This window comes from Leopardus geoffroyi, chromosome A2, assembly GCF_018350155.1.
Source record: "Leopardus geoffroyi isolate Oge1 chromosome A2, O.geoffroyi_Oge1_pat1.0, whole genome shotgun sequence".
NCBI classification, from domain to species: domain Eukaryota; kingdom Metazoa; phylum Chordata; class Mammalia; order Carnivora; family Felidae; genus Leopardus; species Leopardus geoffroyi.
In genome coordinates this window covers 101448446-101476146 of record NC_059331.1, presented here as the reverse complement: position 1 = coordinate 101476146, position 27701 = coordinate 101448446, and the positions used below count along the sequence as shown (strand labels likewise).

The following is a 27701-nucleotide window of genomic DNA, read 5'->3' as shown; positions in this document are numbered from 1 at the left end:
TACTAATTGAAATAAGTCAGACAGAGAAGGGCAAATGCCATATGATGTGGAACTGTAAAAACAAAAAATCAAACCAGTCTTCTAGATAGAACAGGGAAAATCAACTTTATTTTTATATTCTAGTAACAGACACATAGAAATAAAAATTTTAAATACAATAGAATTTACAGTCATTAAAAATAGAAAGACTTGGGTATAAATTTAATAAAACATGTATAAGCTTTATATCCTGAAAACTTCAAAACACGAATGAAAGAAATAAAAGAATATTTAATAAATTGAGAGACATACCATATTCATCGATTGGAAGACTTGACATCATAAAGCTGTCAATCTCTTTAAATTGATATAAAGTTTAATGCAAGCCTTTTAAAAAATCCCAGTAAGATTTTTTTAAAGGTATGGACAAGATTATTTTAAAATCTGTATGGAAAGGCAAAGGAGCTAGAATAATTAAAACAATTTGCAAAAAGAAGAATAAAGTTGAAGAAAGGGTTTAAGATTTATTCACATAACTACAGCAATCAAGACTGTGCAGTTCTGACATCATAGAAACATGATCAGTGGAATAGAATAGAGAACCCAGATACGGACCCACACACTGATTTTTTTATTTATTAAAAAAATTTTTTTTAATGTTTATTTATTTTTGAGAGAGAGACAGAGTACAAGCAGGGGAGGGGCAGAGAGAGGGAGACACAGAATCTGAAGCAGGCCCTAGGCTCTGAGCTGTCAGCAAAGAGCCCGATGTGGGGCTTGAACCCATGAACCATGAGATCATGACCTGAGCCAAAGTCAGACGCCTAACTGACTGAGCCATCTGTGCATCCCTTGAATTCATTTTTTAATAATTGTTTTACTATACTTATATTTTTAGTGTAATATTCTCTTCTTGTATTTTATATTCCTATTATTAGACCATTAAGCATTCAAAGAGACCATTTTTTGGTCTCTATTTTATAATTTTATTATTTGACATTTTTGGGAAAATTTATGTTATATAGGCTCACTTTTATTCATTGTCAATTGTTTTCTTATATGTTTTGTACTCTGGCATCTGAATTCATGGTCATCAGGTCTTTACCTGTGAAAATCTTAAGTGTTCTGGGTGGAGGGTATTTGAGAGGAATTTGCATGTACACCTCTTAGGTACTCCTCGGATATCCTTGATACTAATGTCTTGACTAGGTGTTCCTGGATCACCTATGTGATGGCAGTTAAAACTACAAACCCATACACAGCACTGGAGCAGGCTTGGAATTTTTAGGCCCATTTAGAGCCTAAGTGAGGGTAGACAAGATTCTTGTCTTTCATATCGCTGTGTTGACTAAATGGCTTTTCTCTCAACCCTGCCCTCTCATTGACAATATGTAAGTAACTTTGAAGGTCCGAGCTTTCTGTGGGGATCTCAGGTCTAATACTGTCCTCATTTTCCTTTGAGTGAGCCAAAATCTTTGCTCCGAGTTCTCTGTCTTTGGTTTTCTAAACTTATTTCCACCATACGACCACACGTTTCCACCCAGAACAACCACAGCATCAGTTTCTATGCGCACTACCCTAGCGTCCAGCTCTTTTTGTTTTGGAGCCCTGTGACTTCCCTCACTTATTTATTTTTGGATTTCAGCCTTTAAAATTTATTTTAAAGAAAAATTGTATTACTTGCCTTTTTGTTTATAGCTAGAGAGTTTACACAATATTGCTAGAACATGAAGTTCTTGTTTGTTTGCTTTCTAAGCCACAATTATACAAATCAAAAAGACACTATGAAGTCTGCAGTTCAAGTGGGAACTGAAATCATTACAAAGATGGGGAGGATCGCAAATAATGTATGCAAATGTTGTACCAAAATGTCATAATAAAAATCCAACACTGAGTTTCTGAATTATTTAGAAGTAACATAAAGACTTACCTTGGGACTGAGAAAGGTTCTGCTGAAAGTCTCTTACCTTTGTTTCTTTGTCTGGATGATTTCAAACGGTGTCAGGTTTTTTTTTGTTTGTTTGTTGTTTTCTTTTTGTACAAGGATATTGAGAACATTGTTAGTAAAAAATACCCACTAAAGTAGAACTATAAATACTTTGAAGTTAAAAATTATATAAACAGTACTGTTTGAATATTATGGGCAATTTTTATTATTATTTAGCACAGTTATTTTTAATGCTTGAAATGTATATTAAAACCACTTTTCCTGATTATCTACACTAGTGAGAATATTAAGAAAAGTAATAAGATAATGGATGATCACATTTTACCTCATTAATGTCTCAAATAAAGCATTTCACTGATCAGACTGTGTTAACTGATAATAATAGTCCTTATATTTTTTTATTAGAGGCATTCATGAGAAATCAAATAAGTATGCCATAATTATAATTGATTTTCATGGCTTTTGAAAAGGACACTGTGAGTTTTTTATAGAAGCATTTCTGTCTTTTAGAAATAATCCATGGGTTCTGTCATAGTAAAGTATAGTTCATCTACCTGAGTACCTGCTCTTTCTCTTAACCAAGCAGTCACCTTTCATTCTGCTTTGCTGTAAAATATGAGAATACTCTGATAATACAGACTGTTCCTCTGACGGTTGGCAATAATTAAATTTTGGATCACTGTTGTTTTAAATGCCTTTAAGCAATTACTCACAAGTATTAGTTCTCTGTTCTCTGCAGCTTGGAACACATGGCTCATCAAAGCCTCCAATGTTTTCAGTCTCATCTTGGCTGGTGTACTCTAGAAATGCAGAGATGAAAGGAGGGTTGGGTGTTTATGCCACGTAGCAGCCCTCTCTCCATATTGCTTACTGTAAACCATTCACCCTGAGGCTAACTTATTCATAATGCCCTGAAAGGACATTCTTCACCATCACAAGATTCCAATAAAATAATTTCGATAGTGATGGCAGAAGGACATTCTTCACCATCACAAGATTCCAATAAAATAATTTCGATAGTGATGGCAGATGTTTATTAAGTGCTCAATATGTAAGAGCTTTAAGACTCTCTGACCTAACCCATATATTAATACTCATGGTTCGGGTAGGTACTATTGTTACCACCATCATGATGAGGACGCTGAACTTTAGAGAGATTAAATTCTTTGTCGAAGTTCGCACTGCTGACACATAGCCGAGCTGGGATTTGACCCTCAGTCCATATGACAGTATAATTGTCAGGAAAGCCTGTAAGCTCTAGGAGACCAGAGAGCAGGTCTGTCTGCTGCTGTTCCCAGAACTTAGCACACTGCCTGGCACTTACTAGGCATTTGGTCAGTATTTGCTGAATGAATGGAAAAAATTGAGTGAACTAGAAAAGACTTCTTTGCATTGAATGTAAATTGTATTATTTTCATTTGTTTTATCATTGGGGAAGAGGAATCATTTGTCAATTTTTTTTTTTTTTTTTTTTTTTTTTTTTTTTTGGTTAAAGCATATGATGTTAGCTAGGCACTTACTCTTTTATTTGCAATCTAGTTTTCATGCTTATATTTATTTTTCCCCTAGTTAATCACTCTAACGTTAGAGTAAGCTATCATGGATATTAGTGCTTTGATTAAGGTCTTGGAATGTTAAAAGCTAGGTTTCCCATAAGCATAGCAATTTAAATTGAATTAAATGTTAGCTTTTTTCTTTAATTAAAGTCTTTATGAAATTGGTTATGCATAAATACTGAAAAAGACTGTCTTTTAAAATATACAATAATAGGGGAAGGCAAAAAAAATTTGAACACGGGATACAATTAGCTTTCTTTTTTATAAATCTATAACTGTGATCAGTCACTGATTAGCATAATGCTGAATCCTAGCTCTGCTCCCAGGCTCAGTAGAAAGCACCTCTTAAATTATCCCGGATTACTGTGTATTGAGCCCGAAGATCATTCACAGTGTCTGCCGTTTGCTGGCTTTGGAGCTGCTGTGCAACTCGGTAGACTTTGTTCTGTCCTAGGCTCACTTTCTGGCAAGCAAGCCCTCATTATTTTTCCTTTACATCCATTAGAGGAAAAGCTCCTATCTGTGCTTCTAAGGTTCTTGTTGTTAGTTCCTTTTCTACTTTTATGCCTTCTGACCAAGAATAAAGAGAGGGAAAATTCGTAGCCTTTTAAAATTTCCACTTTAATTGAGTATCTTGCTGTTGTCTTTTCTTTTTCAATCAGTTTGTTTCCTGCCGGTCCACTTCAAAGCCAGAGAGTGTGTTGTTTCTCTTACGTGAGAACTCTTCACCGTCTGACTGCCTTTCTGAGCAATAGTTACATGGACTTTTTAATTTGAATCACTGAGATCAAAAACCATGCTCCCCCTGCATGATTCTATCAAGATTTCTATTGCACATAAACCCCCAGTGGACTCAACCAGTCTTCGAAAGAATTCAAGAATTCAAGTTTGAATCCAAATTTGTCAGGATAGAAATTAAAACACATGTAAACAGAATTCGATGTTTTAAAGCAGCTGTGCAGTGATTTCTTCACAGGGCTCCCCTGATGTTTTTAAATTACTTAATCACTCAGCAACCTTCTCCAGGCCACACAGTGGCTAGATTTTTAGACTTCCCTCAAAGGATTTATTTCCTAATCCTTATTCCGAAGCATCACTTAATTTCCGTTTTCCTCTAATATGAGGACACCAGAATAGAATTATCTTATGCCAATCAAATGGAATGAGTAATACAATGGGAATATTCTTCTTCACAACTCTACAATTCTGATCAGTATGGAATTTTCTAGGATTCTCACTAATAACATAAATAGGACTATATCATTGCATGCCCATGTGAACTAAAATATAACCATTTTCTCTCTTCCTTCTTCCTCCTATCTCTCTCCCCACTTCCCATTCTCTCTTTCTTTCTCTTTTCCTGTTCCTCATTCCCTCTTATCCAAACAGGGTCCCCGCGGTCCTGAGGGAGCACCAGGAGAGAGGGGCTTACCAGGAGAAGGATTTCCAGGGCCAAAGGTAACAACACCTCCTGTACTATGAAAAAAATGCTTTGCCTTGCATGGTCATGATTTATAACTTTAAAAAAATGGGTCCTAGCCAATTACCAGAAGTCAAGTATTTTCCTGACCACCTTCACCCTGTTAAATGAAGGAAGATGTAAGTTTTTCCTTAACATGAAACTCTGGTGAAATTTGCAATTATAAATAACTAATTGACAGACTTCTACTTCATATAATTATTGCATGTGAAATGAGAAAACTCTCTTAAAGTAATCTATAGTCATTAAAGCCACAGTGATAAATAGCATCGTTATGCCCAGAAGTTATCAAGCGTAGCTACCATAGAACTTTATTCACAGCTTTGTTTTGTGAAACATAGATAAGAAACTAATAAACCAATTTGTAATCACATTGTCATTAGCATAATAAGAAAGGAAATATGGCAGGGAGGAGGGCACTGGAATTACCTTGTTATAATAAGGAGCAAAAACTATGAAAAACATACCTTTTACCTGGCAATTGAGAATTTAAATGCTTCTATTGCGTCCCATATATAACTTGGTGCTTAAGTTCCCCTGGGAACCTTGGTTCCTTGAGGAACCCTCTGGGGTTGGCACACTTTTTCCATAAAGGGAAAGATAATAAATATTTGAGGCTTTGTGAGCAGTATGGTGTCTGTTGCAACTACTTAACTTATGCTGTTGTAGCATGAAAACAGTCATCAGCTCCGTATAAATGAGTGAGCGTGACTGTATTCCAGTAAAGCTGTATTTGCCAAAAAATGTAAGCAGTGAGCTGGATTTGGCCAGTGGGCTATAATTTGCTGACCTCTGGTCGAGGCTACTTACCCACAATCTACCAAAGGCCACACAGGAAATGATTTTCCAAGACAATTTGGGCAGCATCAACAAAATTTCAGTAACTAAGAAAACATTTAGGGGTTCTTTTTCCTTCTTTCTAAAGTCTTTCCCCAAACACACATGCATGCACACATGCACCGCCCAGGGAAGCACATGCTGTTTTCTTTCTTTCTTTCTTTCTTTCTTTCTTTCTTTCTTTCTTTCTTTCTTTCTTTCTTTCTTTCTTTTTTCTTTCTTCTTGTGTTTATTTATTTTTGAAAGAGAAAGAGAGAAAGAATCCCAAGCAGACCCTGCATTGCCAGCATGAAGCCCAATGTGGGCTTGAACCCGCTAACCATGAGATCATGATCTGAGCCAAAATCAAGAGTTGGATGCTTAACCAACTGAGCCACCCTGTGCCCTGCACATGCTGTTTTCTTAAGTGTCTAAGAATTTCCACTTTAGTCAGTCAGATTGCTAAGATCTCACCTTCTCAGTATAGCCTCATGCTCTAGAATTGCATCTCATTCTTAGCCTTTTCCACCATGATCAATATTCTATTGTCTATGAGAAACCTGAATCTCCACTAGAGGGAAATCAACTAGTTAAAACCTAATTTACACTAAGTTGTGACTGCTGGGTTGAATTTTAAAAGAGGCCCTCATTAACTAACAGACTTTAATTTGTCACAATAAGTGGAAATAATATGTAGGATAAAAGGGACATTACTAATGCCCTGACTTAATCAGAGTATCACTCTCAGAAGACAGATGTTAGCAACTTAGCACTACATTTCAGGAAGTTTTATAATACATACTTTCTGATTTTTTTTTTTGGCATATAGAAAATTTCTGTTTATGTGTAGTCCAAACAACCTGGGAAATTCAAATATCCAGGGTTATTTCTCCTTACAATCTGTGGGGGGTTTTAAGATAAATAAATAAATAAATAAATAAATAAATAAATAAATAAATAAGAGGGGCACCTGAGTGGCTTGGTTGATTAAGTGTTCAACTCTTGATTTTGGCTCAGGTCATGATCTCATGGTTCGTGGTTTTGAGCCCCACATCAGACTTTGTGCTGACAGTGTGGAGCCTGCTTGGGATTCTCTCTCCCTTTCTCTCTCTGCCCCTTCCCTGTGTACATGCTCTCTGTCTCTCTCTCTCAAAATAAATAAATAAAAACATTTTAAATGAATGAATAAATAAATAATGAATAATTGAAATACAAGAAGCATATTGCAGGGTATGTCTTAGTGACAGGTTCAGCTGTATGTTATAATAATACACTCACAATAACCCACAGCACTGTGTTACCCTCTATCTCATCCCAGAAAGAATACATTACATTCAGTGTTATTTTAGGGTTGATTGTATATAATTATACTCTGTGGTAATGATCGGAAGAAACCATTAGTCAAAATACCTCATTCCCCAACCAGCAGGACCAAGGGGAGTTTTCTGTATGTGCTACATGGGGTTACTTTGCACTGATATAGAGCTTAAGTGAATAAATTATGAATCTAGAGGGACTTGAAGGTTTATTGTTTCCTAGGTTTCTTGCAAGTGTTCTTTGATTTTACCCTTGGCTTAAACAAATTCATGAAACAAAAGCTATTTCTAATTGATTATATGGTTTATTTTTCATACAAAAGCACAGAATGTCATGATTTCATTGGTATGCCATCACGACCAGAGCTATTCATGTGGGTCACATGACTATAGAAATCTACCCAAGAAGATTTTCTATGAATTCTCCTAAAAACTAATAGCCAAATTATGGAAAGAGCCTAAATGCCCATCAACTGATGAATGGATAAAGAAGATGTGGTTTATGTATACAATGGAATACTACTTGGCAATGAGAAAGAATGAAATCTTGCCATTTGCAGCAACGCGGATGGAACTTGAGGGTATTTTGCTATGTGAAATAAGTCAGTCAGAGAAAGACAGATACCGTATGTTTTCACTCATCTGTGGATCTTGAGAAACTTTACAGAAGACCATGGGGGAGGGGAAAGGGACAAAAAAGTTACAAACAGAGAGGGAGGGAGGCAAACCATAACAGACTCTTAAATACAAAGAACAAACTGAGGGTTGATGGGGGGGTCAGGGGGAGGGGAAAGTGGGTGATGGGCATTGAGAAGGGCACCTGTTGGGATGAGCACTGGGTGTTGTATGGAAACCAATTTGACAATAAATTATATTAAAAAAATACACACACACACACACACAAACTAAATTTTCAATGAATGTTTATAAATTATGATATAAAACATATGACAAGTAATTCAGTACAAGCAAGTGTTAGTTCATATTCTAATATGAGAGACAAATGTTCATTGTGTGATGGACCTATAGCTGCATCAGTGTTGAGGGAGTGGAGGATTGATTCAGTTTGTTGTACTATATGATTAATTAGGCCCCCCATTTCTAGATATTTCTGATTATATTGGGAATGGAGTTCTTTTCCAAGGTTAGTGATGCTGTGTACATGTTCTGTTTGGATAGATTCCTTCCTATTTAATAGTATTAAACCTAATTAGGTGTATTTTGCAAGTTACAAATCTTGGGGTCCGCTAGAATGACCCATTTGCAGTGAATAGTGAATTTGAATGCTTTGGATGCTTCAACTGTTTTTAAATCCTGATTTTTATTAGTATACTGATATTCCTCCCATATATATTTTTAGGGTGAAAAAGGCTCTGAAGGACCAATTGGCCCACAGGGATTACAAGGCCTGTCAATCAAAGGGGACAAGGTACTGCATATGGAGTATACGATAGGAAAGATGCACCAGTGTAATTATTTTTATTCATTGTTCTTTATGCATGTACATTTATGAACTGTATTCAACCTGACAACCATATCACACAGGGATCCAGGTTATTATAAATCAAGTATATGCAGGGTTTATTGTTATGTGGGATGAATTATGATTTGAAAAATCCCATCATTTATATTTACAGTAATGGCTCATTTATTTGGGTTTTGACTTCCAGTAAAACTATCTTCAGCCAACCAGCTTTGTAGACAAACGTGAGCAAAACAGACCCCTTCTTAGTAAATAAAATAGTTTTTAAAAACATATTTACTTGACCTATTACAGAAAGTGCATGTCCATCCTTAGATGCTCACTCAAAAAAATATTACTGGGGCACCTGTGTGACTCAGTCAGTTAAGCATCCGACTCTTGATTTCACCTCAGGTCATGATCTCATGGTTTGTGAGATGTGAGATTGAGCCCTGTGTCTGGCTTGGGATTCTTTCCCTCTCTTTCTGCCCCTCCCCCCGCTCATGTTTGCTTTCTCTCTCAAGTTAAAGAAACTTTAAAAAATGGGACTAAAATAAGAGAACTCATTTAAGAAACCTAGCGTTGGTGCCCTCCTACAAGGACCAACAGGGATCCACCTATAGTTGAACAAAGTTAGGTTTTATAGACTCATTGCAGTGAGGAAGACCACATACCATGGGGAACCCATCACTACTCAGTAAGAAGATGAAAGTTTTCTTTACAGGACTTGGGCTTGTGTTAGGTGATTTGGGGAGTGTCTAAGAAAGTACAGGTTGGGTTTGGATTGGACGCTGCAGGTAATTTTAAGGTGAGGTAATTTTAAGATTGGATATTTTAATGAGTCTTATCTAGGAGGTGGGAAAAATGGAGTCAGGTTTAGCTATAATTGGTAAAGAAATAGCCATTCGTTTTAGCTCAAATAGGGGGGTGTTTGATCATTTTGCCAGGAATGGGTTGTTTGGATGTTGTTTTTTGTTTTTGTCTGTGTTCAGACATGGCTATAGACTCCTCTTGCTTTTGTCTTGGTTCACTACATAGAATGTTCATATCTGATACTGGTAGCCTGTAAAACCGTTTATGTTCAACACAACACCATGGCTTACCTGCCATTGCTTGTCTCTGTCTCACTAGTTTCTTGTCTTCTTTAAAATAGCTACAGATTGTCCCCAGATTAGAAGTGGTATTGAGGCTGCTGATAGAAGCTGCTGGGGGCTGATAAGGCCCAACAGACCAGAGGGAACAGAAAGCTGCAGAGGGGGGAGAGGATATAAGAAATGTGCAAAAAACAGAGTATTCATATCAATTTGGAGTCATGTATGTTAATTTCTAAGCATGCCATCAGATTTTATATATTACAATAATGACTTAGATTCATGATTATCTTGGGTCTTGTGTTTCAGTTTTGAATTACTTATTTCTTTTATTTACTGGTAACTCTCTCTTCCACATATCTGTATTTAAATAGCAGAGACACTGGTAAAAAGTGACTTATACCAATTTTAGTTGTAATACAGTTCTTGGCTTGAATCACGCAGCCCTGGTTGTAACTCTAGCTCCTAAAAATAGGTAAAGATACTCTTTCTTCCTTTGGAGCAGTGAGAACTGAGTACAACAGAACTATGGTTCTATGAGTTTAGTTTAATTTACTAACGATGATACAAATCTGTTTATAAAAACATACTTATTTAGCCCAGGTATTGGCAAACTAGGGCTGGCTGCTTGTTCTTATAAATAAAGTGTTTTAGAACACAGGCACACCTGTTCATTTAGGTATTGGCTGGGGCTGCTTTTGCACTACCAAAGCAGCATTCGTTAATTATGATAGAGACCTTATTACGGTCCTTGAGAATAAAATATCTACTATCCAACCGTGTGAGAAAAAGTTTATGGACCTTGATATAGCTTAAATACAACTGACATTTGAATATCTGGGGGGCCTGCTGGCTCAGTTGATAGAGCATGCGACTCTTGATCTCAGGGGTTGTGGCTTGAAGCCCTACATTGGGCATGGAGCCTGCTTTAAAAAAATAAAAATAAAAAATAAAATAAAATATGCAACACATTGTGTCTTTGCTGTTCTGGGCTGTTCCAGCATCATCATCCTTGCAGTGGATGTTTACTCTGCCTGGAATGCTTTTTTTCTATGTTTCTACTGGATTCATTTTCTCTCTCCAGTGAGGTCATCTCTGGCCACTTTATGCAAAATTGTAGCTGTCCCCCCCTTCCCTGATTTAGCTTTCTGCTTAGCACTTGTCATTCTTTAACATATTATTTATTTTATCTATCCTGTTTACTGTCTTCTGTTTTTCCCACTAAAATGTAAGCTCCATGAGAACAGAGATTTTTGGCTGCTTAGGTTACTTTTGACTTCCCAGCATTTGGAATAATTCCTAGCACATAATAGGCACTCATGAGTACCTGCTGAAACACACAAAGAATTAATGATAGTGTTCTTCTTGCTGATAACTCTCACTTTGCTTCCCAAATTTATTTCAGAGAAAGGAAAGGTGAAGTTCTTCAGTTCTGTTGCATTTACCTTAAATAACTTAATTTTTAAAGCATATTTTTATAAGATGTGGAGGGGAAAGGTATTTAGATAATTTTAAAACATTTCTCTTCAAGTTCTCTCTCAAATCCTGATTTTTTTGTACCCAATGAATATTATACATTTAAATATTTGTTATAATCCTAACAGGTAGCAGTTGTGTCATTATAACAACCATTTAGGAATTTTGTGTTCCTGTGAGAAAAATGACTGATAAATACAAACAGGTACAGATAGTCACCAATTTAGACTAAACAGTGAAACTAGCATTCACTACTTTGGCAAACTTGAACCATAAACTGTTTAAAAGAAAGAGTTTTCTAACTTTTTATGTTGAACCATTTTATGCTATAGATGGATTTCAATTCAGCATAATTCAAGATTACCAAAGTATGAAAGAATGAGGTTTATTGTTATATTTCTCTCTTATTTTCAACACAGGGGGATTTGGGACCTGCGGGACCCCAAGGGCCAATGGGCATCCCCGGAATTGGGAGTCAAGGGGAACAGGTAATCCAAGCTTTCTCCCTTTCCTTTCAGTACGAAACATTCTGGCCAAATCCTACTGTTCATTGAAAGCCAGTCCTGCAAACACCTCTGAGTATATTTGATAGTCAAAGCACAAGGGGATGTACATCCAAAAGTAAGTGTAGGGAAGGAAAAGATGGTTCTATGAGATTTTATTTTCTAGAACTTCCAAAGACTTAAAAAATAAAATGTGTGCTTCTTGGAGCTGTGACTTTTAACCTTCATGTCTAATTAACAGGATAAGAGTTTCAGATTGAGTTTATATTTTTAGTTTTCCTTAGGAGCAGTGGTTTATTTACCTGTGGGTTTGTGTATTTTCCCCTTGAGGCTTTGTGAATGATTAGATCCCACTTTCTCCCAATGCCAATAGAGTAGTCTTTCCTACTCCCCAGCCATGTACCAATCTTAAAAAAGTATTAAACTTAAAACCAGCACCAGAATCAGAGGTAACCACTTAATTTAAGAGGTACTGTTCCTGAATAGAAACAAATCACAGAGAGGGTTTATAAATAACATTTGGCCTCCCTCGGTCAGAAGAAAGGAAAGCACTCTGAGGATGTCTCTACATTCACGGCTGGAACTGCTTCCCAAATCTTCTGACCATAACTTTTGGAAAAGATGGGCAATTTTGTTAGATCTGAGTAATACAAAGATAATATAATAGTACTATCTACCTACAGAATCTCATTTAATCAACGTGACGAACAAATCCAAATTTATGCTGAATGTCCTCCTGCATAGAAAGTAGCCAATCTGTTGATTAAGATTTATGATTAAGGTTTGAATTATTCCATTGCCTAGAGAATGAACAGTGCTTCCCTTATCTAGGACAATGGGAAAAGAGGATTAAAAAAGGATAATTCCAAATCTCATTGTTGACATTAACTCTGGGTTTATTTCTAAACATCTAGTAATTAATTAGTATTTTTGTTGTTGTTATTGTTAATCTAAGCAACAGCAAATCTGGATATAACTCCTCTTTCCATTTCCTTTCTCTTTGTAGAAATCCTAGTGTAATACATTAGGAAGGTTAAGATGCAGGAAAAGCCAAGATAAGTCTGTATATAAGTATTTAGATAATAATTAAGAGCTGGATATTTTGATTACATAAGGATTATGGTTTGACTATGGCATCAAGCAGTCTCACACTTTGTAGTTTATTTGCCAATTTCATACAGGCTTATATTCTGGTCCTGGATGTGACTGGACAGTCGTATTGCTTCCTGAGTCTTGTGGTCCTGGTGCTGAGTTACCACTATAGGCCTGAAAATTAGGTCCAAAAACAAGCCAAATCTTTCCAGATGGCCTGTAAATCCTGGATCTCCCACCTGCAATTTCCTATTGCCTTTACTACTGGATCTTGGTGGATGTTGTTGTGCTTCAGGTTAAAAAACATCTCTGACTTCTTTTGTTTTCTCACCCCTTTCTCTCCTTTTCCAAGAGAAGATAACTTTTAAGGTAGACCTGTCTATTAGGAGCTGACCCCTATCGGTAGGAGATTGAATAGAATGTGTTATTTATAAACTGCTTTAAATAAGAAAATAGTGTGTTTGCCCTTTTAAAACAAATGATTTAAATCCTACTTACATTTAACCTCCATTTATACAGTTATTCATTTTTCTTCTTATCCTTAATTGAACATGTTTACCCACGGAATGATTGTTGTTGTTAGATCTCCCTAATTCTCTTACAGAAATGAATTTTCCCAGTCATCTGTTTTGGAGGGAATTCTTGTTTTCAGGAACATGTTTATAATATGACTCAAGTGGCCGGCAGATTTTCATTAAATGTTTGGAGGCCTGACAACTTCAACTCTGGTACAAATTGGAGTGAAATACAAATAACCACATATACATAAGTGCACATAACCCTTCGAATTTTTTGGTTCCTTGTCACGTACCATGCTACTTGTAGACTATTATAAACGATTCCTTCTAATAATAACATTTTAATTCCTTATTATAATAACCTTAGCTTTCTTAAATTGTTTACACTGCTTCATCTTCATTAACCAGAGAAAAGGGGAATCGTGTTTATAATTAAAAAATAAACAGCAGTTGTATCATCCAGCTGGAGAAAAGGGGATGCCATTTGTAATAAACCAATCATATATCTATAACCATTATTTATACAAGCATGGCTTGTGAGGTGTAAGTGAAATAAAATTTTAGCTTTTTCCTCATCATCTCTTAAATATTTTCCAGTGGGGAAAGTTTTTTCTTTTTCTGGAAGAAATTACCAACAAGCCTCAGTCTTTTCTTATCACTTTTAGGTAATAAAACTTATTGTGTCACCTCTAAGTTGTAAATCACAGTTTTAATTATGTAATGCAAATTATCTAGTCAATATGTTAATTTTCCTTTTTATCTTCACTCATCTGGTATGAGCTGTAGGGAGAACCTGTGGTCCATGGGAGGGATCGTGCTTCTCATCCCTCCCAGGCTGAGTCAAGGATGAGAGTAGAGGGGGGAGGCCACAGAGGTTCTTTCCTGACTGGTCTGTTGTCACATGGCTTCGGATCCTCTGGTCTTGACAGATGTTTGACACTAAGTTTCCTTGTGGGGCTCCTGCCTTGCCCCTGTGACTGCCACTTTCGGGACATGGATGAAGAACTCTCTTGCTCCAGTCATTTCTCCCCATCAACCTCTGCTTTTCTGGGGGTTCATTTAATACTGACTCTCTCTGTTGGAGTTCCACAGCTCCTCCAGGTCCTCTTGGCCAGGATTCAAAACAATTCCAGGCCAACCCTGTGTCTCATCTAGAGTACATCTGGTCCACAGAAAAAAACTAGTGTGGCCTTTGTGCTGACAGACCCTGGATGGATGGGCTGATTGCTCCCCACCCCCCGCCCCGACCCCAACCATGCCCCTCTTGACCATCATAGTCCATTTTAGCTTTCCCAGGTATGAGGCAGACAAAGGTCCCTTGTGTCCCCAAAGCAAAAATCAAGGTCAATAAGTGGTTTCACTGAAGCTCCCTCTCTAGAATAGGCTAAAGAGGGAAGCAACCCAAATCCCTCTCATTTTCTGCAAAGAAAATGCTTTGTAAGACTACTTTCTCCAAAGAAGAACTTATTAAATCCTCTTTCCCCTTTTTATATCCACAATGTGAGTGAGAGTCTAGTGTTTGAACATTCTTCAATTTGATGTCTATAGGCTATTGCTTCTTAGAGCCTATGGCCAAACCTTCAACTTAATATCCTGATATATTTTCTTTGATGCAACTAGAATATAGGTTTGCCTGCATGAGACTGAGATGTGAAATAAGCTCACAAGACGGAATTTTGTTTCTCTTATTTGCAACTCCAAGCTGGTGTGGTGGCTCTGCTCATCAGGGTCTTCAGGGGTTTGGTCTTCTTCATTCTTATGAGTCTGCCCTTCCAAGGGTACTTTCCTCATCCACAGGATCCACAATAACCAGTATGTCTTCACTTCAGCCACTGGGGCAGGGGAACATGGAAGGGGGAGGCATACTTCCTCCTTTGTCATGAATCAGAAATTTCACACATCACTTCCATTCATATCCCATTGGCCAGAATCCAGTCCATATGCCAATGCCTGTCTCCACAAGGGACTGGGAAATATGGTCATTATTCCAGGCAGCCATGCAGGTCAGCTAAAATTCTTTTACTATGGATAAAGGGGAGAATGCATATTATGGTTCAACTAGCAGCCTCTGCCATGCCTTTCAACAAATATTGAGGATGAGTAATGTATTATGTGATGTGAACTAAAATTTCATGTTAGAGGATATGAAACTAATCTTATCCAAATTTCTGAATTTCACTAATACTATTTTTAAACATTTTATTTTAAAGGGAATCCAAGGTCCTATGGGTCCACCTGGTCCACAAGGGCCCCCAGGACAAGGCTCACCTGGTTCTAAGGTAACTTTCTTTCTTTTCTTTTTCTTTCTTTTCTTTTCTTCCTTCCTTTCTCTCTTTCTTTCTCCGTTTCTCCGTTTCTCCCTTTCTTTCTTTCTTTCTTTCTTTCTTTCTTTCTTTCTTTCTTTCTTTCTTTCTCTTCCTTCCTTCCTTCCTTCCTTCCTTCCTTCCTTCCTTCCTTCCTTCCTTCCTTCCTTCCTTCCTTCCTTTCTTTCTTTCTTTCTTTCTTTCTTTCTTTCTTTCTTTCTTTCTTTCTTTCTTTCTTTCTTTCCCCAAGGTAACTTTCTAAATGAAAGCAGAATTTAGTACATCCATAGTCTATTGCTGTTTCCTGGTCAGGAGCCAGTGCATTGGGAAAGCAGTACATGAAATGAACTTAAACATCAGATTTCTACTTAATGCAAAACATTATGGATATTCCTGATGGTTTAGATAAGGTAATGTGTATTCTTTATGCTCTTAGACACATTTATTTATGCAATCTTAATTTACTGTTTTATTACGTTTTCTCAAGAGATCCTATTCTAGCAATTCAAGGAGGATTGTCAGTAGAGGCCACCTGTGGGCTTGCTAATTCATTCTGACCAACACTCCCACAATAGGTCAAACTCCTAAAACATTTAATTAAAGATATGGAGTCAGAAATACATAAAACTTTTCTGTGAACATGGGAATCTTATTATGTCCTAAATTAACAGCTATTATTTATCCTTAGGGAGAAGCATGGCACTTGTTATTTAACTAGCTATACTTAATGTTGCTTCAAATGGTCACTAATGATCATTAAATAAATACTCCTCTGAGAGTAGTTACCTTCCAGTACACTCCTTAGAGATTCCTGTGTGAGAAGCACTTGACAGCATAAAGTTACTGTCCTTGAGACTTTTGATCTGGGCTCACCATTGGAAGCTCAGGTCATTCTGTCTGTTCACGATATTGCCCTTGATTAGCAGTCACTTGGGCTTCTCATGTGTCAATTTTAGTTGATGTGGAATGTAACTGCCTATATTCCAGGTGCTCTCCACCTTTTAAGTATGCTACCTAGCCTGTATTTTAAGCCAGCCCATTATATATTCCAAATTTGGTACAACTCCATCTACCTAAAGGGATTTTAGGCATATATATATATATATATATATATATATATATATATATATGCATATATATATTTGAATTACATAGAAACATATACTTAAAACATAATATATTCACATATTTTCATATTTTACATTAAAACATATTGTGAGCATTGATATTAATAATATAATCAATATATATTTACTATATATATATTCAAACACATATATGAATTGAGGACATAAAGCTCTGTTTTATCTTATTGTGTTGTTGTAAGAGAGCACTTAGCTCTTAAGGCAGGAATATATTATTTTTATTTTACTGTTGTAGTCATATACTCTTCAAATACTCTTTCCTCACTAGGGAGAAGTAGGCCAAACAGGAGCTACAGGTCCTAGAGGGCCAGTGGGAATTGGCGTACAAGGCCCAAAGGTGAGCTGACCATCCCAATCAGAAGCACTTAGATAATTTATGTCATATTATGTGAAGTTTCATTCATATCCAAATGCAATACAGATCATGCATGTGTCATCTGTTATTTCACCAGAGGAGAATATTTGTTCGGAAAAGTGATGCTCAGTGTAACTCTTATCATTTAAGAAGAACCAAAAATCTTAGTTTGTTTTAACAACCACTATCTGTTTTTTTATTCATATATTTATTAGCATCAGAGGCCCTCTTTTGGCACAGATTGATTCTTTAAGAACATTCTTGCCTGTCCTATTGTAAAACAGGGCACCTAGCACGGTAGGATTGCAGCAAAGGGTACATTCCTCATCTTGCTTGCCGCTGGCTTGTGTTTCAGGTGCAAGCTCAAGCTACTTCTTCAGAAAGTCATTCCTTAAGCCTAAAGTAGGCCTACCCCACTCCTACTACCCAGTTATTTTATGTCTCAGCCTGCAGTTTCCTTTGCTTTTACCACTTACCTCAAGTTGCATGCTTTCTGAATTGCTTCTCATCTGACTAATCCGCTCACGAAAGACCCTGGTCAACACTGCAGCCACTGGCCACACATGGTTACTGAATGCTGGAAACATGTTGAGTGTGTAGTGGGATGTGGGATAAGTGTGAAATACACACTAGGTTACCAAGCTTGGCACAAAGAATGTGAACTATGTCATTACATTTGCATGTTGATTACATATTCAAGTGATGAAATTTCAGATCCATTAAAGTAAGTAAAATACATTAGTAGAATGATTTTCACCTGTTTCTTTTAATTTTGTAAATGTGGCTACTAGAAAATTTACAATCACGTATCTGGCTTGCTTTACCTACACTATTAAATAGTGCTTCTCACCTGTGGCAGGGACCTGGTTTCTTTTTTCGTCTTGTTTGTTAGTGGATCCCCAGTTTTGGTGACATGATAGGTACTCAATAAATGCTGTTAAGTAAATGAATGAATTCTTACTTTGCCCTTCACAATTTCTAGAAGTAATCCTGAAGGCATATAGGACCTAGCTAGCCACACTGAGGATTAAACTCCATCATTGTTTCTGCTGACATGGTCACTGTTTGTATAAGTATTTGGAATGTGTAAGATGTGGGTCTAGAAGAATATACACATTACATATACATAAACATACAATTACAAAGGCTACAAAACATACCAATATAAATAGCAATTACTAATATAAATCAATGGTTATAATAGCTGCCATTTGTTGAATGGTTTTGATGTGCCACCCAATATGCTAAGTGCTAAGTGTGACTTACATATATCACCATACATCTATGTAGTGTACGGATCTGTATATACACATATTACATCATTCATGTGCCAATTTCAGAAAGGCACTGTAGGATAGTAAGGCTCAGCAGTTAGACTCCTTGTCTAAATCCCAGTTTTGCCACTAACTAGATGAACAATCTTAAGCTTCTCTCACTTCAGAAAAGGAAATCTTTCAAACATACTCAATAGTACAGAGAATGCAAAACAAACAAACAAACAAACAAACCCACCCATGTATTCCACAACCCAGCTTTATCCAATGTTAACATTTTGCCTTATTCATGCTAGCTATTTTTTAAGAAGAAGCATTAAAAGCATTATTTTTAAGAAGAAGCCACCTGGTTGGCACAGTTGGTTAAGCATCTGACTCTTGGTCTTGGCTCAGGTCATGATCTCACATGATCTCACTGATAAGGCAGAGCCTGCTTGGGATTCTGTCTCTCCTTCTCTCTACCCCTCCCTGCTTGTGCTCGCTCCCTCTCTCTCTCTCAAAATAAATAAACTAAAAAAATTTTTTTAAATAGAGTTTTATAAAAAGAAAAAAAAAAGAAGAAGAAGAATTACAGATATATGTAGAGGCCTCTGGTTGTGCCCCTCAATCTCATGGCCCCTTCCCACCCTCCCCTGATGTGTTATTTTCATGACTTGGGTATTTATCATTCTTTCAAAGTTTTTATAATTTTCCCACATATGTTTTTATCCATAAACCACATATATCTTTTGTGTGTTCTTGAACTTTACATAATGTATCATTCTGCCATATATCTGTATTCAGTCTCATGTCTTATTTGTTTTCCTATACCTTTAATTTACTCATTTTCTTTGTCTATGGTAGTCTGTTGTATAAAAATATCTCATTTAAAATGTATCCATTTTCCTGTTGATTGACATTTAAATTGCTTCTCATTTTTCGCCTTTGCCAACAATGCTGCCATAAGCATTCTACAAGTTTCCTTTCGTGTAAGTCAGACTGCAAGTTTCTCTTACTAGTAGGTGATAAACACTATGAGCAGAATTGGAAGATCATAGAGTATAGGCAATTTTTCACGTCTGACATTGTGAGAATCCTGTCCAAAATGGATGATGGGTACTCTTCCCATTTGCCCTCCTTCCAGCAATATATGACAACGTTCCTTTCTCTACCTTCTGGCCAACAGGAAGTGTGAATGATAAATCTCATTGTTTTAATTTCTATTCCCTGGTAACTGTTTGAACAGTTTTTGTGTGCTTAATGGACCTTCAGCTTTCCTCTTTTGTAAATTCCTGTAGATATTCATTTTTTTTAAGGCTTGGTGTTCCTTTTTTATTAATAGTTCTTTCTGTATCTGGATATTAATTCTTTGTTGTTTAGGTTGCTGATATCACCTCCAGGGCTATGGCTTGTCTTTTTTATGGGGTACCTTTTAGTATACAGAAGTCCTAAATTTTGGTGTATTTCTATCCCATTATGGTCTCAGCTTTCTGAATATTATACATTTCTTGACTCCAAAGTCATAAAGATCCTCATGTATTTTCTTCTTAAAACTTGGTGTGTTTTTTTTTTTAATTTAGGTATTTAGTCTTTATTCCACTACAGTTTATTTTTTGTATATGGGGCAACGTGGTGATCTTTTTCTTCCCCATACAGATAACCAGCTATCCCCACATCAGTTACTGAGCAGTCTGTCTTCGCTGCACTGATTTGTAACTCCACCTATGTCATACGTCAAGCTCTCTATGTGTGAGGATCAGTGTCTGAGTTCTCTATTCTGCCCCATTTGTCTATTTATCTCTCAGAGCTATTACATCTCTGTCTTGATTATGATCGATTTATAAGTTTTATCATCAACAGGGAAAATACTCCCAATTTCTTTCCTGGTTATTCCTGAATCTAACATACTCATTTCAGGATTGACTGGTCAAATTTGACAAAATATCCCATTGGAGACTCCAACTAGCGTTGCATTGAACCTTCATATTAAATATTGACTCTTTCAGGGACGCCTGGGTGGCTCAGTTGGTTAAACATCTGACTTTGGCTCAGGTCATGAGCTAACAGTTCATGGGGTTGAGCCCCATGTCTTTGTGCTGGCAGCTCAGAGCCTGGAGCCTGCTGTGGATTCTGTGTCTCCCTCTCTCTCTGCCCTTCCCCTACTTGCTCTCTGCCTCTCTCTTCCTCTCAAAAATAAATAAAACATTGAAAAAAAATTAAATATTGAGTCTTTCAAACCACAGAGTAAAACTAATTTTCTGGGAAAAATATTTGTCATTTTATCCATATAGATCTTGTAGTTTTTCAGTTATAATGGTACATTGGAGGGGATCCTGGGTGCCTCAGTCGGGTAAGTGTTGGAATTCAGATCAGGTTGTAATCTCATAGTTTGTGGGTTCGGCCCGCTTCGGGCTCCGCTCCCTGCAGACAGCTCAGAGCCTGGAGCCTGCTTTGGATTCTGTGTCTCCCTCTCTCTGCCCTCCCCACTTTGCACTCTGTCTCTCTCTCAAGAATAAATACACATTTTTAAAAAAGTACATTGGAGAAATGTTTTGCAATTGTGAATTGTTTTCTTTTTCTACATCTTCTAATTAGCTATTCCAGGTCTACAGGAAAAGTATTATTTTGTTGGTGGCGTTGTTTGTTTTTTGGTGTATTGATTTTTGTATCCAGGCACCTGATAGTATCTTTTATTTCTATTTTTAAGTTTATTTATTTATTCATTCTGAGAGAGAGAGAGAGCAAGAGCGCGTGGAGAAAGGGGCAGAGAGAAAGGAGAGAGAGAATCCCAAGCAGACTTCACACTGTCAGCACAGAACCCAATGCAGGGCTCCATCTCACGAACTGTGAGATCATGACCTGAGCTGAAATCAAGAGTCAGATGCTCAACCGACTGAGCCACCCAGGCACCTTCCTCTTATTGTTTCTAATTGTTTACAAAGTCTTTGTTTTTTATTCCCTGTGTACGTAATCATATTGTCTGAAAATAAAACTGTTTTACCTATTTCTTTTTAGCTTTATTCCTATTCATTTTTAAAAATTATACACTGACAGGACCTCCAGTGCAATGTGTAAAAGAAGTGACTTCAAAGGAAGTGCTTCTAAAATTTCACTTAAAATTTTTTTTTAATGTTTATTTTTAAGAGAGAGAGAGGGACAGAGCACAAGCAGGGGAGGGGCAGAGAGAGAGAGGGAGAGAGAGGGAGAGATGCAGAATCAGAAGAAGGCTCCAGACTCCGAGTTGTCAGCACAAAGCCTGATGGGGGGCTTGAACCCAAGAACCTCGAGATCATGACTTGAGCTGAAGTCAGATGCTCAACTGACTGAGCCACCCAGGCACCCCTAAAATTTCAATTTTAAGTGGGATATTTATTGTAGGGTTTTGATAGACAACCTCTACTATGTTAAGATAATTACTTTCTGTTTCAGTTGTACCAAAAGTTCCTTATTAATTATGAGTATTGGATTTTATCAGATTCTGCCTCTACTAAGATAATTGTTTTATGTTTGCCTTTTAACCTGTTAATAGTAGTATATTGCATTTCCAGAATTTTTAGGTATTTTTTTTTCAACGTTTATTTATTTTTGGGACAGAGAGAGACAGAGCATGAACGGGGGAGGGGCAGAGAGAGAGGGAGACACAGAATCGGAAACAGGCTCCAGGCTCTGAGCCATCAGCCCAGAGCCCGACGCGGGGCTTGAACTCACGGACCGCAAGATCGTGACCTGGCTGAAGTCGGATGCTTAACCGACTGCGCCACCCAGGCGCCCCCAGAATTTTTAGGTATTGAACCATTCTGCATTCTTGAGATAAACCCATCTGATCATGATGTATAACTTTTTTAATGATAGCAATTTAATCGACTAATCTTTTATTCAGGATTTTTTTCATCCATTTTAAACAATTCCATTTATTGCATAGTTGACATACAATAAAGGCACATGGTTAAAGTGTACACTTTGACAAAACATATGTATATGTTCTTGAAACCATCACCAAAACCAAATAAAGTATCCATCATCCCCCACCCCCAAAATTATTATGTGTCCCTTTGTAATACCATCCCTCCATCCCTCCATCCCTCCATCCCTCCCTAACTTCTCCTACTGATCTGCTTTGCAATCTCTGGTAACTATTGATCTGCTTTCTGTCATTATAGATTAGTCTGCATTTCCTCGAATATTATATTAATAGAATAATATATCGTGTAAGCTTTTTTTTCTGTCTTCTCTTTTACTCAGCAAAATTACTTTGAGATCCATGTTTAACATCTATGAACAGCTTCTTTTTTTATTGTTCTTTTTATTGCTGAATAGTATTCCACTGTATGGACATACCATAATTTGTTCATCTAGTCACATGTTGGTGGGCGCTTGGTTGTTTCCAGATTTGGGATAGTATACATAAAGCTGTTATGAACATTTATGTACATGTCTTTGTATAGACATATGCTGTCATTTTTCTTGGATAAATGCCTAGGAGTGAAATGGCTAGGTCATATGGTAGGTATCTACTCAGCTTTTCAAGAAATTGCCACATTTGTTTCCAAAAAAGGCTTTATTTTGTCCATATTTTCACTGGGTATGGCATTCTAGGTTGATGGCTGTTTTTGTTTTGTTTCTTTTTGTATGTTCAAGATGTTGTTCCACTGTCTTCTCACTTGTATTGTTTCTGATGAGAAATCTGTTAGAATCTACACATTTGTTTCTCTATATGTCTCTCTTCTCTGGCTACCTTTTAGGTTTTCTCTGTATCACTAGTTTTGAGCTCTGTGATTACAATGTGCTTTAGTTTTGTTTTCTTCATATTTCTCGTGCTTGCAGTTCATTGATTTTCTTGGATCTGTAGGTTAGTGATCTCATCAAATTTGGAAACATTAGGCCATTGTTTCTCAAAATATTTCCCACTGTCTGTCTTCATCCAGGAATCTCCATTTTACTTATATTTGGCTGTTTTCCTGATGCTCTGCTCATTCCTTTTCAGTCTCTATTCTCTCTGCTTCATTTAAGATAGTTTTTATTGCTATGTCTCTCAGTTCATTGATTTTCTGTGATGTCTAATTTGCTTTGAATTTTATCCAGTGTATCTCTTCATCTCCTACTTTGCAATTTCCAACTCTAGAAGTTCAATGTGTATCTTTCTCTACCTTCCTGTCTCTATTTAATGTATTTCAACTTTCCTTTGGTTTCTTGAACATATAGAATGCAGTATAATAACTGTTTCAGTGTCCTTACCTACCAATTCTATCACCTGTGTCTTTTTTTTTTTTTTTTTTTTTTTGGTCACCTTTTTCCTAGTTTCTTTGAATTCCTGATAATTTTCGGCTAGATCCAAACTTCATAAATTTTACCTTTTGGGGGGGCTAGACGTTTTTGTATTCCTATACATATCTCTGTATTTCTATGCATTGTCCTGGATTCTTTTAAGTCACTTTAAAACAGCTTGAACCTCTTGGTCTTGCTTTTAAGCTTTCTTAGGTAGGACTGGGGTGGCATTTAGTCTAGGGTTCATTTTTCCTGACTACTGAAGCAAGACCTTCCTTTTCTAGAACTCTAATACATGCCCTCAGAATTGTGAGATTTCCTTTTTTGCCACTGGAACCAGGCACTGTTTCTGGTCTGCTGCCAGTTCTTTATACTCTTTTCAGTTGGTTGTTTTCTGGGAGTCAGGTAGTTTTGTCACACTGTGCTGAACAGTATTTACTTGAATATTTGAGGGGGACACTCCTCAGAGCTTCATTGTTCTGTGTACCTTCTTCCTATCAGGTAATCTAGTCTGTGAATTTTTGATACCTGGCTTACCCAGACTCCTACCTTTGTCTCTTGAAATTGGAGAGATTTCTGAACTTTCTCCAGATTCTCCTTCCGTACACCATGGCCTGGAAACTACCCTGGCAGCAAACTGGAGAAAGTATAGTGTTTACGTAATTTGTTTCCCTGCTCCCCGGTATTATTATCCTTCATTACTGGTGTCTAATGTTTTGAAGGATACTGTTTTATACATTTTGTCTGGTTTTCAGTTGTGTCAGGGAGGAAATTAAATCTGGCCCCTAATCCTGCATTTTGACTGGAAATTTACATTATATCTATATTCATAGGTAGTCTGGTCTACAATGTAGTTTACTCATCCTATTATTGTGTGACTTTAATTAAAGTTTTACTACCCTTGTGAAATAAATTGGGTAGACTTCCTTCTTTTACTGTTTTTCACAACTATTTGTATAAGATAGGGAATATCTGTTCTTCAAAGGTTAAAGAATTTATAAGGCTTGACTGTTAAGCCAACGAAGCCTGTGATCTCAGAAGGAAAAGGAGTTAGAGATTTTCATTACTGATTCAATTTTTTGATGCTTCTCGTTCATTTAGCTCATCTGTTTCTCCTATGTCATTTAAGTGATTTATATTTTTCTTAAAGATTATTTATTAATGTTCTCCAATACATTTGTCTGAAATTGTCACGAAAATTTTTCTAAAATTTTTATTATATGTATATAATACATATATGTATATAATATATATGTATATAATACATATAATTTAACTCTTAATACTGTTTAACTGTGGCTTTTATTTTTAGTATTAGTAGTTCCTGCTAGTAGAGGCTTATTTATTTTATTAGTTTTTAAAGGTAATACCCTTTAATTTTGTTACTTTTCTTACTTTTGGCTTTCAAATTTATTACTATCCGCTCTTATCCTTACCATATCCTTCTACTTATTTTTAGGTTTACTGTGCTTTTATCTTCACGAGTTTGTTTGTTTTTTTTAGCTAAGTTAGGTGAAATGATTTTCACTTATTTTTAATATTTTTGCTGTTAACGAATGCAATAAGCACTCTGGCACTGTTTGAAGGTAGCACATGTTATCTCTAAACACTTTAAAGGGTGTATTCTTAAATACAAATTAACTTGAAAGCAAGTAGCAGTACTGAATATTAGAGCTGAAATTTCACTTTCATGTTAACTTCTTAGGGTTGCTATACAAAGAATCACACACTGTGGTTCAACACAACAGAAATTTGTTATCTCACAATTCTTGAGGTTCAAAGTCGAAAATCAAAGTGTCTGCAGAGTCATGCTTTCTCAAAAACCTGTAAGGAAGAATCCTTCTTTGCCTCTGCCCAGCTTCTGGCGCTGGCTGCCAAGCCTTGGCATTCCATGGCACGCAGTGGCACCACTCTTGTCTCTGCCTCTGTCATCACATGGAGTTCTTCCCATGTGTCTGTCTTTACATGGTGTTTGCTTCTTCTTCTAAGTACAGAAGTCATATTGAATTAGGGCCCACCCTGATGATCTCATTTTAACTTGGTCACGTCTATAAAGACCCAATTTCCAAATGATGTCACATTCACGGGTACCAGAGGTCAGGACTTTGACATATCTTCTTTGAGGTTACAGTTCAATCCAGAACAACATAATCCAAAACTGAGATCCAAGAAGTTGAAGTAACTTGTCCAAGGTCAAATAATTTCATTACTACTGGTTACTACTCAGATTTTCCCATTCAGAGGTTTGTTTCAAATATTGTAAGATATACAGTTGGTAAGTACCTCAAGATGGTGGTGCATAAATATGAATTTAAATTATGGTAAACATGACACTTATAGATAAATATGAATTTCTGGGAAATAAAATCTTTGCTCATCCACCAGGGGGAGCCAGGCTCAACAGGGCTCCCAGGACAACCAGGAGTACCAGGAGAGGATGGGGCTGCAGGAAAGAAGGTAACATCAGTATGTTTTTCCGTGACTAGAGTAAAAACTATTGAACCACACTGATACCTTGGTCCTGCAGGAACTCAAAGTAAACCATCCAGGACAAGCTTAGTCTTTTTTTTTTTTTTTCAACGTTTATTTATTTTTGGGACAGAGAGAGACAGAGCATGAACGGGGGAGGGGCAGAGAGAGAGGGAGACACAGAATCGGAAACAGGCTCCAGGCTCCGAGCCATCAGCCCAGAGCCTGACGCGGGGCTCGAACTCACGGGCCGCGAGATCGTGACCTGGCTGAAGTCGGACGCCCAACCGACTGCACCACCCAGGCGCCCCAGCTTAGTCTTTTTAAAACATCTCATAATTATAAATTTCCTTTTCCACTTATTTCAGAGAGGAAGAGCACCAATTTAATGGGTGAACATGGTCTCATGCTCTCTGCTTTCTCTCTGGTGTTTCGACCATGGTACCCTCCAGTGATCTAGTCCCTTTGTGATTCCTAGAAAGTACCTGACTGTAGCCTTAGAGAAAAACACTTTTTCCCCCTCCAAAATGAGAGGCTGTAAATGCATTCAGGAAGTAAGGCCATTGTAAAGATTTTCTGAAGTGTTATGAATTGACATTTGAAATACTCATTTTTCAATATAAGTAGAGAAAAATAGCAGATGGAAAGGCTGAAGGTCTTTCGGTTTTTTTTTTTTTTTCTTTTTAAGACAAACCATCACATGTGAATGATGAGCCATAAGAAAGTGAGTATAGTCTTTGAAAATTGGCTGAGAAATTGGACTTTTTCATATTTCAGCGGCTCTGAGCTAAACTAGAGCTTGATATTAATTTATTAAAGTTGGTAGATTTCCAAATCCATTTTAAGACTAGAATGAAGGTCTTATTTTGGAGAGTCTCAGCAGAGAATCCACTGACCAGAAAAGGAGATAAGGTGGGCATACACAAACTGTCCATGGAGAGTCAGCTAAGGCATCATTGTCATTTCCTCTAGGGAGAAGCAGGGCTTCCAGGAACAAGAGGCCCAGAAGGACCACCTGGAAAAGGACAACCTGGCCCTAAGGTATGGAATTGACAAAGTGTTGAGGAAAGCAGATTGCCCGAGGAGACAACTGGGGAGAAATTCGATTGTTAGACTGGTATTCCTGCTGTCACATGTGTTTACTTCTGGTTTAAAATTATGGATCTAGCTTGTTGGAACCTTTGAAAGACAGCAAGTATGTATCATTCATTTTTGTTTTCCTAAGATCTATCATAAGACCCAGATAATAGGAAGAGTTCAACACATGTTTTCTCAACACATGCCCACATTGACATTTTAGAAACAGAAAAGCCTTGAACTACATCCTTGAGACTTGAGAGTCCATATATTTTCTTCAAAAACTTATAGAATTTCACACAAAGCAATAAGAAATAAGTCATGATCCCAACCTTATTAAATGGAGGTTGCACTTTCACAACTTGGCCTAAGTTTATTTTGCACATTATAGAAATGCTGGTTGAATAACATCTTTATAGGTCAAGATAAGAATATCTAAATTCATCGACAAGACCACGAGTGACATAACCTACAGACGCTAAGGTGCCAGATGTTCCTGCAGTTTTTGTATAGTCATCAATGTTCATATAAAGATTATGAAGAATTACATATGAGTAAAGTAAAAATAAAATCTGTATAATTATTAGTGTTCTATTT

The 27701-nt window shown here is 36.9% G+C and overlaps 1 protein-coding gene across 1 annotated transcript in view; it reads left to right on the top strand.

Annotated features, from left to right (window-relative positions):
* COL28A1 (collagen type XXVIII alpha 1 chain) overlaps positions 1-27701 on the top strand; it is a 176010-nt gene that overhangs the window by 55025 nt on the left and 93284 nt on the right. The window contains exons 14-20 of the mRNA XM_045494881.1: positions 4873-4941; positions 8456-8524; positions 11544-11612; positions 15448-15516; positions 16954-17022; positions 25944-26015; positions 27000-27068. Coding sequence (XP_045350837.1) covers positions 4873-4941; positions 8456-8524; positions 11544-11612; positions 15448-15516; positions 16954-17022; positions 25944-26015; positions 27000-27068 — 486 coding nt within the window. The remainder of the gene's footprint in view (positions 1-4872; positions 4942-8455; positions 8525-11543; positions 11613-15447; positions 15517-16953; positions 17023-25943; positions 26016-26999; positions 27069-27701) is intronic.